Raw genomic sequence first — 12,961 nt, forward strand, 5'->3', positions numbered from 1 at the left:
CAACAATTCTCCTTTGCCACTCGGGGTAATAAAGTCCTGGACCACTTTTACTCACAAGCAAGCACACGAGGCCCTCCCTGGTCCCCCTTCGGCAAATCTGACAACGACTCTATACTCCTGCTTCCCCTTTATAGACAAAAGCTCAAAACAGGAGGTAAACAGGACGCGCTCCATTGAAAAATGGTTGTCCGAATAGATGGCAATGCTACAGGACCGTTTTGCTAGCGCTGACAGGAACATGTTCCGGGATTCCACCGATAGCGTTGTCGATCTAACCACCCTCGTCACCGGCTTCATCATGAAATGCTTTGCCAACATCGGCCCCACAGTGAAGGTTGGATGCTTCTCCAATCAAAAGTCCTGGATTCCCTCCGAAGTGTGTCAATGATGGTGAATTGACTGACTTCCAAATACTTAGTATATGTTTTTCAAGATGAGTGATGAGAAAATAATTGTCCAGGCCATTGAGTATCTCACTACAGCCCCATATGCCATGTCTTGAAATATGCAGAGAGACAGATTAAATGTAAGTTTACATTGTAATCATTCTGACAGCCAACTTTTAGGTCTGCCCACAACTTCTGGACTATATAGCATTCCCAGAAAGCATGGATTATTGAGGCATTATTAGTTGTACACTTGAGACATGACTCTGACATTGTGCTGTAGAATTTGTGAATATTGTCCTTGTATGATATACAGAACCAGTCAAAAGTTTGGACACGCCTAAGGGTTTTTATTTATTTGTACTATTTTCGACATTGTAGTGAATAGTGAAGACATCAAAACAATGAAATAACACATATGGATTCATGTAGTAACCAAAAAATACATTTTATATTGAGATTATTCAAAGTAGCCACCCTTTGCCTTGATGCCAGCCTTGCACACTCTTGGCATTCTCTCAACCAGCTTGATGACGTAGTCACCTTGAACTCATTTCAATAAACAGGTGTGCAAAGGTAAAAGTTAATTTGTGGACTTGCTGTCCTTCTTAATGCGTTTCAGCCAATCAGTTGTGCTGTGACAAGGTAGGGGTGGTATACAGAAGATAGCCCTATTTAGTAAAAGACCAAGTCCATATTATGGCAAGAACAGCTCAAATAAGCAAAGATAAATGACAGTCCATCATTACTTTAAGACATGAAAGTCAGTCTATGCGGAAAACTAAAATAACTTTTAAAGTTTCTTCAAATCAAATCAAAATGCATTGGTCACATACAAGCGATTAGCAGATATTATTGCTGGTGTAGCAAAATGCTTGTGCTTCTAGCTCCGACAGAGCAGTAATTACTAACAAGTAATATCTAAGAAATTACACAACATATATCCAATACACACAAATCTAAGTAGGAATGAATTAAGACTACATAAATATAGACGATCAATGTCAGAGCGAATGGACGACGATACAGTAGAATAGTATAGAAAACAGTATATACAGTTGAAGTCGGAAGTTTACATAGACTTAGGTCGGAGTCATTAAAACTTGTTTTTCATCCACTCCACAAGTTTCTTGTTAATTAACAAACTATAGTTTTGGCAAGTCGGTTAGGACATCTACTTTGTGCATGGCACAAGTAATTTTTCCAACAATTGTTTACAGACAGATTATTTAACTCACTGTATCACAATTCCAGTGGGTCAGAAGATTACATACACTAAGTTGACTGTGCCTTTAAATAGCTTGGAAAATTCCAGAAAATTATGTCATGGCTTTAGAAGCTTCTGAAAGTCTAATTGACATCATTTGAGTCAATTGGAGGTGTACCTGTGGATGTATTTCATGGCCTACCTTCAAACACAGTGCCTCTTTGCTTGACATCATGGGAAAATCAAAAGAAATCAGCAAAGACCACAGAAAAAAATTGTAGACCTCCACAAGCCTGGTTCATCCTTGGGAGCAATTTCCAAATGCCTGAAGAAACCGTGTTCATTTGTACAAACAATAGTACGCAAGTATAAACACCATGGAACCACGCAGCCGTCATACCGCTCAGGAAGGGGACGCGTTCTGTCTTCTAGAGATGAACATACTTTGGTGAGAAAAGTGCAGAACAACAGCAAAGGTCCTTGGAAAATGCTGGAGGAAACCGGTACAAAAGTATCTATACCCACGGTAAAACGAGTCCTATATCGACAGAACCTGAAAGGCCGCTCAGCAAGGAAGAAGCCACGGCTCCAAAACCACCATAAAAAATCTAGACTACGGTTTGCAACTGCACATGCGGACAAAGATCTTACTTTTTGGAGAAATGTCCTCCGGTCTGATGAAACAAAAATAGAACTGTTTGGCCATAATGACCATCATTATGATTGAAGGAAAAAGGGGGGTGCTTGCAAGCTGAAGAACACCATCCCAACCGTGAAGCACGGGGGTGGCAGCATCATGTTGTGGGGGTGCTTTGCTGCAGGAGGGACTGGTGCACTTCACAAAATAGATCAAATCATGAGGATGGAAATTATGTGGATATATTGAAGCAACATCTCAAGCCATCAGTCAGGAAGTTAAATCTTGGTCACAAATGGGTATTCAAAATGGACAATGACCCCAAGCATACTGCCAAAGTTGGACAACAAAGTCAAGGTATTGGAATGGCCATCACAAATACCTGACCTCATTCCTATAGAGACTTTGTGGGCAGAACTGAAAAAGTGTGTTCAAGTAAGAAGGCCTACAAACCTGACTCAGTTACACCAGCTCTGTCAGGAGGAATGGGACAAAATTCACCCACCATGTTGTGGGAAGCTTGTGGAATGCTACCCAAAATGGTTGACTCAAGTTAAACAATTTAAAATGAATGCTACCAAATACTAATTGAGTATGTAAACTTCTGACAAACGGGGAATGTGATGAAAGAAATAAAAGCTGAAAACAATCACTATCTCAACTATTATTGTGACATTTCACATTCTTAAAATAAAGTGTGATCCTAACTGACCTAAATCAGGGAATTTAAATATATTTGGCTAAGGTGTATGCAAACTTCCGACATCAACTGTACATATCATACATACATATCATAGATGAGTAATGCCAGATATGTAAACATTATTAAGTAACTAAGATACCATATAATAGTATAAATACAGTATAGATGAGATGCGTGATGTGTGATATGTAAACATGACTAAAATTACTAGTGTTCCATTCCTTAAAGTAGCCAGTGATTTCTAGTCTGTACCTATAGGCAGCAGCCTCTAATGTGCTAGTGATGGCTGTTTAACAGTCTGATGGCCTTGAGATAGAAGCTGTTTTTCAGCTTCACCACCTGGGGGCGGCCCGTCAGGATGTCCAGATGGGAGAGGGCAGTGTGCAGAGTGATGGCAATTGCATCGTCTGTGGATCTATTGGCCGGTAAGCAAATTGAAGTGGGTTTAGGGTGGTAGGCAAGGTAGAGGTGATATGAACCTTGACTAAATATATATATAGTCTCTCAAAGCACTTCATGGTACCAGAGGTGAGTGCTACGGGGCGATATTCATTAACTTCAGTTACCTTTGCCTTCTTGGATACAGGAACAATGGTGGCCATCTTGAAGCATATAGGGACAGCAGACTGGGATAGGGAGAGATTGAATATGCCCGTAAACACACCAGCCAGCTGGTCTGCGCATGCTCTGAGGACGCGACTTCTGATGCAGTCAAAGCCGGCAGCCTTGCGAGGGTTAACATGTTTAAATGTTTTACTCACGTCGGCCACAGAGAAGGAGAGCCCACAGTCCTTGGCAGCAGGCCGCGTCGGTGGTAGTGTTATTCTCAAAGCATGCGAAGAATGTGTTTAGCCTGTCCGGAAGCAAGACATCGGTCTCGGTGACGTGGCTGGTTTTCCTTTTGTAGTCCATGATTGTCTGTAGTCCCTGCCACATATGTCTCGTGTCTGAGCCGTTGAATTGAGACTCCACTTTCTCTCTATACTGATGTTTATCTTGTTTGATTGCCTTGCGGGGTGAATAACTACACTGTTTATATTCTGCCATATTACCAGTCGCCTTGCCATCGTTAAATGCGATGGTTCGTTTCAGTTTCGCGCGAATGCTACCATCTATCCACAGTTTCTGGTTAGGGTAGGTTTTAATAGACTCAGTGGGTACTACATTTCCTACACACTTCCTTATGAACTCAGTCACCGAATATGTCTAAATTATTTTCGCATTATTTTCTCAAGGATATGTGGTTTCCAGTTTGCATAATGTCCAGTGAAGTTTGTAGAGGGACAATGACACAAAACACACCTTCAGGCTGTGTAAGGGCTATTTGACCAAGAAGGAGAGTAATGGAGTGCTGCATCGGATGACCTGGTCTCCAAAATCACCTGACCTCAACCCAATTGAGATGGCTTGGGATGAGTTGGACTGCAGAGTGAAGGAAAAGCAGCCAACAAGTGCTCAGCATATGTGGGAACTCCTTCATGACTGTTGGAAAAGCATTCCACATGAAGCTGGTTGAGAGAATGCCAAGAGTGTACAAAGCTGTCAAAGGCAAAGGGTAACTTTGAAGAACCTAAAATAAATATATATTTACATTTATTTAACACTCTTTTGATTTGTTTAACATGACATGTTTCCATATCTGTTCTATCATAGTTGTGATGTCTTCAAACCCTTGAATGAGTATGTGTCCAAACTTTTGACTGGTACTGTATATATTACCACTAGTATATTACAAAACCCTTCCGGCTGGCGTTAAGGCGGTGCTAGTGTCAAACGCACATTATTTTGCAAATTTGTCATGTAAAAACAGGTACACTGGCATTTTCCAGCCCTAACGTCAGGTTCTGCAATTTACCTGTCTTATATTAGCTCGATTGCACTCAGATGGGCGAGGTGGAAACATTACATATCTACTTCATATACTCCAGTATTCCTGCACATTGTAAAAACATTTAAACGTTTCTTATTTCTCATGTTTTCTTTATTATATAAATGTGTTATTTTATGAATTATACTATTTTGACATTGATTACTGCCTGTTGTGTAGATCTTGCAAGTTGAGCATTTGACTGTACTTGTGCATGTGTCAATAGAACTTGAACCTGCCATTCAATATCCCTTGGCCACGTCGACATTTTCAACTTTAACAATATTATTCAGTGGCATAATAATCTGCATCATGTAATTAAGTTATTAAACAAAGGAAGATGTAGACAAAATACGTAGACCAGCCATCAGTTCTGTCATCTAACCTGAGAAATGTGTGTGAGTGTGTGTGTAGATTTGAGCTTGAGTGTTCGCGTATGTATCGTACAGCCCTAATCCAATTAAGTCATCTCTCTAAATACCCCTAATTAACCCTGGCTCCCACACCAGACCTAATTGGCTGAGAGTATGGACATAACACAACATGCGGCTGCAGGGGGCGGGGGGAGTAACAGCTGGGACATGACTGGACTCCAGATGGAGCAGGAAGAACCGTCCAGGTCGGAGAGAGAGGAAAGAGAAAGAGAAGAGAGAGGAGGGGGAGTGAGAGAGAAAGGGAGAGGGAGAAAGAAGAGGGAAGGAGAGAAGAGGACAGAGAAAGAGAAGAGAGAGGAGGGGGAGTGAGAGAGAAGGGGGAGGGAGAAAGAAGAGGGAAGGAGAGAAGAGGACAGAGAAAGAGAAGAGAGAGGAGGGGGAGTGAGAGAGAAGGGGAGAGGGAGAAAGAAGAGGGAAGGAGAGAAGAGGACAGAGAAAGAGAAGAGAGAGGAGGGGGAGTGAGAGAGAGGGGAGAGGGAGAAAGAAGAGGGAAGGAGAGAAGAGGACAGAGAAAGAGAAGAGAGAGGAGGGGGAGTGAGAGAGAAGGGGGAGGGAGAAAGAAGAGGGAAGGAGAGAAGAGGACAGAGAAAGAAAAGAGAGGAGGGGGAGTGAGAGAGAAGGGGGAGGGAGAAAGAAGAGGGAAGGAGAGAAGAGGACAGAGAAAGAGAAGAGAGAGGAGGGGGAGTGAGAGAGAAGGGGGAGGGAGAAAGAAGAGGGAAGGAGAGAAGAGGACAGAGAAAGAGAAGAGAGAGGAGGGGGAGTGAGAGAGAAGGGGGAGGGAGAAAGAAGAGGGAAGGAGAGAAGAGGACAGAGAAAGAGAAGAGAGAGGAGGGGGGAGTGAGAGAGAAGGGGGGAGGGAGAAAGAAGAGGGAAGGAGAGAAGAGGACAGAGAAAGAGAAGAGAGAGGAGGGGGAGTGAGAGAGAAGGGGGAGGGAGAAAGAAGAGGGAAGGAGAGAAGAGGACAGAGAAAGAGAAGAGAGAGGGAGGGGGAGTGAGAGAGAAGGGGAGAGGGAGAAAGAAGAGGGAAGGAGAGAAGAGGACAGAGAAAGAGAAGAGAGAGGAGGGGGAGTGAGAGAGAAGGGGAGAGGGAGAAAGAAGAGGGAAGGAGAGAAGAGGACAGAGAAAGAGAAGAGAGAGGAGGGGGAGTGAGAGAGAAGGGGAGAGGGAGAAAGAAGAGGGAAGGAGAGAAGAGGACAGAGAAAGAGAAGAGAGAGGAGGGGGAGTGAGAGAGAAGGGGAGAGGGAGAAAGAAGAGGGAAGGAGAGAAGAGGACAGAGAAAGACAAGAGAGAGGAGGGGGAGTGAGAGAGAAGGGGAAAGGGAGAAGAGGGGAAAGGGAGAAAGAAGAGGGAAGGAGAGAAGAGAGAGAGGTGAAGAGAGAGAGAGGGGGTAGTGATAGAGAACAAGAAGAGAACTGCCCACAACAGAGAAGAGGAAAAAAGAAGAGAGGGCAAGAAGAGTGGAGTGAAGGGGAATACATAGATGGAAAGTTTAAGAAATAAAGGATAGAAATAGAGGGCGAGAAAGACCGAATAGAGAGAGAGAGAATGAGACCAGCATCTCATTATAGCAGTCTCTCTGGATCTTAGTAATCACTCATTGATACTCTATCACATTGTAATAGTGTATTAATCCCTATAACCCAGGTGAAAGAGAACCAGACCACATTCATGGAACCCTGAATATGGCATGAATCGAATTGAGCGATTTATATACCACAGAATGACATGGTGCAAAATAGTCTGAATCTGAAAATGGGCGAGGCTAATTCATGAAAATGGTGAAGAGTATCTAACTGTGCCTGTTTTACCATAAGGTACCATGGTAGTCCAGTAGGTTACCATGGTAAAGGCCACAGCGTGGACCTCTAGCCCTCTTTTCACCTGGGAGGTTATGTTTCCTCTTGTACCACGCACCATCCAGAGGGGACTTTTCCTCCGCGTTCTCATCCTCCTCCTCCAGCAGCACCTCCTCTGGAACAGGAGAGGACAGGGTTATATACCACGTCACACATACATACTCACACACACACACACACACACACACACACACACACACACACACACACACACACACACACACACACACACACACACACACACACACACACACACACACACACACACACACACACACACACACACACACACACACACACACACACACACTCTTAGAAAAAAAGGGTTCCAAAGGGGTTTTTCTGCTGTCCCCATGAGAAAACCCTTCTGAGTTTTTCTTTGGAAGAGGTTCTACATGGAACCACAAAATAGTTCTACCTGGAACAACAGGGTTTTACCTGGAACCAAAAATGGTTCTTCAAAGGGTTTTACTATGGCGACAGTCAAATAAGCCTTTTAGGTTCTAGGTAGGGCCCTTTTTTCTAAGACTCTACATACCCATGTACAGTGCATACACATCACCATCATTTAAAGTAACAACGCACACATGCCTTGCAAAAGTATTCAGACCCCTTGGATTCCTTCACATTTTATTGTGTTACAAAGTGGGATTAAAACGGTAGTCCCATAGGGTTGTGCACAATCGTCCCAGCGTCATCCAGTTTGGGGAGGGCTGGGTCATTACTTGGCTCATCGCGCTCTAGCGACTACTCGTAGCGGGCCGGGTGCCTGTAGGCTGACCTCGGTCGGCAGTTGAATGTTGTTTCCTCCGAAACATTGGTGTAGCTGGCTTCCGGGTTAAACAGGCGGGTGTTAAGAAGCGAAGTTTGGCGGGTTTGGAGCATGACTCGACCTTCGCCTCCCGAGCCCATTGGGGAGTTACAGCGATGAGACAAGATCGAAATTGGGGAGAAAAAGGGGGCTTTTTTATATTTTTTATAATCATAAAGAAGTGTATAACTAAAAAAAAGCTTAAGTATTCAGCCCCTTAGTTTAGTCAAGACTAAATTAGTTCAGGAGTAAAATTTGGCTTCACAAATCATCTAACGATTTACATTATTTTTAAATGACTAACTCTTTCTCTGTCCCCATACATACATCTGAAATGTCACTCAATATACACTAAAAACCTGTTTTTAGATTGATGAGGGAAATGTTTTAATCCATTATAGAATAAGGCTGTAATGTAACAAAATGTGGAAAACACACACACGGATTAGAAAAAGTGGAGGTGAGCCTGACCTGCCTTGCATATCCACTCCAGGTATCCTGTCAGCTCTCTCTCTATCTGCTGCTGTCTGCGCAGCTTTAGAAAGTCCTGCCTCTTCTCCACACGCTCTCTTTCTTTGGCAAACTCCCTGTGAACACACACACACACACACACACACACACACACACACACACACACACACACACACACACACACACACACACACACACACACACACACACACACACACACACACACACACACACACACACACACACACACACACACACACACACACATATATGGACACACACACATGGACCCACACACTTTAAACTCCTATTGGAATATACAGGTTCATTTCTATGGCATTTCAGCCTCTGTGTGTGTTCTACTCTTCCTCTCCTCTCTGGGAGGAATGGATCATGAAAGTGCTCTTTGAAGGGCCAAACTCAGAGAGAAACAGACATGGATGAATGTCTTCTTCCCTGTTTCTCTCTCTTTAGTCTCTTTTAATATGAGATGCATTATTCACCCACGCACAAACACACAGGCATACAATGTCTCCGGTCAGCCCTACAAGGAGACATCCTGTTAAGAGTAACGTAGTATGGCTACATGTTTCTGGTCAGGTGCCATGTTTACATTTTCTGGGAAGCCTAATCTCCTACTCAGTGAATGGCTAGCTCTCCTCTGTTTTGTGTTTTGTGTGTGTGTGTGTGTGCATTGTGTGTGCGTGCGTCCTCCATATCTTCTGTCCTTCCTGAACCCAAAGGCATGCTTCCCATCTGAAACAATTTGGAACAGTTTGTGCATATATTATGATGTCATTTTGTGACGCTTTTGTTCGTTTTGGTCTTCGGGGGGGTTTTCGGCTGTTCGTACAAATCCCCAAATTCCTGAGGCAAGCCGAAATTCGGAGAGAAATACTGCACCAAACAGCTTAGTTAGATGTAAAATTGTGCAACTAAGATCTCATTTATTCTCAGTATTTTTGGTTACAGCGTCTCAAGATGGACAAACAGTACTATTGCTGATTTTTCTTGTTTTTAAAGCGAAGGTGTTTTAAGGGAGTATGCGAGCACACTCATTCGGCTAGGTGCCAGCCGAACCAAAGTATGCGGACGCCTTTAGCCTCAAGCTCCATGGCCATCTTGTAGAGCCTCCCTTCTCACATTCCACAGCTTACCACAATAGAAACTCAGCCATCACTCTAGTGGTTGAGCTAACAAAGAGATGGCACTGAGAAGACGGTGTCACTTTTGGGTAACATAAAATTATACTGATGATACCGCATTCATTTTGAATTCCTCCAACTGGCAAGAAATGCATCTCAACTGAAATGACACTGAAAACAGCTAAAATTAGTCATCTCCCACTCTCCGTCTCTCCCTCCCTCCCCCGACTTGCTCTCTTTAACCCAGTCTCTCTCTCTTCTCACTCTCTCGCTCTCTCTCCTGTGTTGTAAAATGGCCAGGTCTTTAATCTTAATGGTGTCCCTTGCTCTTCTCTTTGAACACAGTGGTGTCGGTCTCATTGTCTCTGACAGTGAGAAACACTCCTCTACACACACTGGGTCCGTCTCAACAGGGCTCATTCCATATACATTGTCATTAGTCTAGAAAAAACTGGGTTCCTATGGGGAAGCAGAACCTTAACTGGGCCTAAGGAAAGAGTTGGTGTGTGTGCATGTGTGAGTGCATGCATAGGTGTGTGCATGTGTGAGTGCATGCATAGGTGTGTGCGTGTGAGCATATTTAAAGAACTTTGTAACCCTTTTATCTGTGAGCTGACCTCATCCACACCATACCTTTACAGTGGGAGACAGGGCTACGTCTGTATCTTTGTCTGTGTGTGTGTGTGTGTGTGTGTGTGTGTGTGTGTGTGTGTGTGTATATATATATATGTGGTCCTTCTGTAGCTCAGTTGTGAGCATGGCGTGTAACGCCAGGGTAGTGTTTCGATTCCGTGACCACCCATACATAGAATGTATGCACACATGACTGTAAGTCGCTTTGGATAAAAGCGTCTGCTAAATGGCATATATTATTATTATTATATTATATATATATATATATATATATATATATATATATATATATATGTGTCAGACTTACCCTGATAAGACACCCAGGACCAAGTTGAGCATGAAGAAGGATCCGATGATGATCAGGGGGATGAAGTAGAGCCAGTTCCAGGTGTTCCCCGAGGCATCGTTAGCCTGCACGCACACACGCATGCACGCACAATCACACACACACAGAGTGGGAAAGAAAGACAAAGAAAAAGGTGTATGAGTATTACGTATCCTCTTAATGTTTGCAGTTGGTCAATGTACAACATCTGCATAACATCTATATCTGACATGTTTGCTGTACTTGCTTGTACACAAAAACGTCAATATACGCTACTTAACACTAAAATAAATGTCTTCTTACCGGTAAACACACTCCCACACAGTCAGTCAACCAACCACCAAATCAGATCCACCAGGTACCATGTGCAGAACAGAGAGACCTTGGGGCTTCTATCACTGTATAACAACCGTGTAATAGAACCCCAAACTACTGTTTCTAAACAGCCAATTGGAAAAAATTGTGGAAAGCCAAACTAGCCTGACAAGCCAATCCCCTGCTGGGAGAGACACAGGCTGAGGTCTGGCCTATATAATGGTCTGGAGCTGTCTGCCTGCCTGTCTACAGTGGCTTGCGAAAGTATTCACCACCTGTGGCATTTTTTTCTATTTTATTGACTCACAACCTGGAAATAAAATGGATTTTTACACAACATGCCTACCACTTTTTAGATACAAAATATTTTTTCTTGTGAAACAAACAAGAAATAAGACAAAAAAACAGAAAACTTGAGCGCGCATAACTATCCCCCCCCCCCAAAGTCAATACTTTGTAGAGCCACCTTTTGCAGCGATTACAGCTGCAAGTCTCTTGGGGTATGTCTCTATCAGCATGGCACATCTAGCCACTGGGATTTTTGCCCATTCTTCAAGGCAAAAACTGCTCCAGCTCCTTCAAGTTGGATGGGTTCCGCTGGTGTACAGCAATCTTTAAGTCATACCACAGATTCTCAATTGGTCTGAGGTCTGGGCCATTCCAAGACATTTAAATGTTTCCCCTTAAATCATTCGAGTGAAGCTTCAGTATGCTTAGGGTCATTGTCCTGCTGGAAGGTGAACCTCCGTCCCAGTCTCAAATCTCTGGAAGACCGAAACAGGTTTCCCTCAAGAATTTCCCTGTATTTAGCTCCATCCATAATTCCTTCAATTCTGACTAGTTTCCCAGTCTCTGCCAATGAAAAACATCCCCACAGCAATCTAACTAATTATGTGAAGGAAATCGGTTGCACCAGATCTTATTTAGGTGCTTCATATCAAAGGGTGTTAATACATGCACGCACCACTTTACAGTTTTACATTTTTTAGAATTGTTTGAAACAAGTCATTTGGACTATTTTGTGTATGTCCATTACATGAAATCCAAATAAAAATAAATTTAAATTACAGGTTGTAATGCAAAGAAATAGGAAAAACGCCAAGGGGGATGAATATTTCTGAAAGGCACTGTATCGGCCTGTCGGCCTGACTAGTTGCCCAGTACTCTGAGAAAAAAGGGTTCCAAACTGGTTCCTTGATTTTCCCCATAGAACAAAGATTTTTGGTTGCAGCTAGAATTATTTTGGGTTCTATGTAGAACTCTGGTTCTACCTGCAACCAAAAATAGTTCTTTAAAGGGTTCTCCTATGGGGACAGTCACACCTTTTTTTCTGTACTCATAGTTACAGTGAGGAGAACAAGTATTTGATACAATGCCAATTATGCAGGTTTTCCTACTTACAAAGCATGTAGAGGTCTGTATTTTGTTTGATTGAGTGTGTGGACAGGTGTCTTTTATACAGGTAATGAGTGGAGAACAGGAGGGCTTCTTAAAGAAAAACTAACAGGTCTGTGAGAGCTGGAATTCTTACTGTTTGGTAGGTGATCAAATACTTATGCAATAATCATGCAATAAAATGCAAATTAATTACTTAAAAATCATACAATGTGATTTTATGGATTTTTGTTTTAGATTCCATCTCTCACGGTTGAAGTGTATGTATGATTTTAAAAAATTACAGACCTCTACATGCTTTGTAGGTAGGAAAACCTGCAAAATCAGCAGTGTATCAAATAGTTGTTCTCCCCACTGTAACGTTACACACTTCTCTTATTCCATGTTGATTTATATTCACGTTATTATTGTCACGTGCACAAGTACAGTGAACTGTCTTTCTTGCTTACTCTTTCCCAACAATGCAGTTATCAATATCAGTAATACTATAAAATGTATTTTTTTAAAGTAAAGTGGAACAAAAACATGAGAAAAGAAAGTGTGTGTGCTAATGTGTGTGTGTGTGTGTGTGTGTGTGTGTGTGTGTGTGTGTGTGTGTGTGTGTGTGTGTGTGTGTGTGTGTGTGTGTGTGTGTGTGTGTGTGTGTGTGTGTGTGTGTGTGTGTGTGTGTGTGTGTGTGTGTGTGTGTGTGTGCATAGAGACACGGCAAAAATAAACATAAAAAATAAAGGTTAATGCAGATAGGAAGTGTACTGTATCTGCAAGAACCTGTCATT

General features: G+C 42.7%; 1 protein-coding gene across 10 annotated transcripts in view; it reads right to left on the reverse strand.

Moving 5' to 3' along the window:
• The window catches only part of LOC124049043 (voltage-dependent N-type calcium channel subunit alpha-1B-like), a 232,521-nt gene that overhangs the window by 87,420 nt on the left and 132,140 nt on the right, over positions 1–12,961 (reverse strand). For 7 of the 10 annotated variants that reach the window (XR_006841351.1, XM_046370340.1, XM_046370343.1 and 4 more), the window contains 3 exons: positions 10,458–10,561; positions 8,373–8,488; positions 7,116–7,205 (listed from right to left, as the gene is read on the reverse strand). Coding sequence is in view for 9 of the 10 variants with exons in the window: in XM_046370340.1 (XP_046226296.1) it covers positions 7,116–7,205; positions 8,373–8,488; positions 10,458–10,561 (310 nt within the window). In the remaining variant the exon portion in view is untranslated. The remainder of the gene's footprint in view (positions 1–7,115; positions 7,206–8,372; positions 8,489–10,457; positions 10,562–12,961) is intronic. The other 3 variants (XM_046370347.1, XM_046370344.1, XM_046370342.1) reach the window with 1 other exon arrangement.

Source organism: Oncorhynchus gorbuscha, linkage group LG11, assembly GCF_021184085.1.
Source record: "Oncorhynchus gorbuscha isolate QuinsamMale2020 ecotype Even-year linkage group LG11, OgorEven_v1.0, whole genome shotgun sequence".
Lineage (NCBI taxonomy): Eukaryota > Metazoa > Chordata > Actinopteri > Salmoniformes > Salmonidae > Oncorhynchus > Oncorhynchus gorbuscha.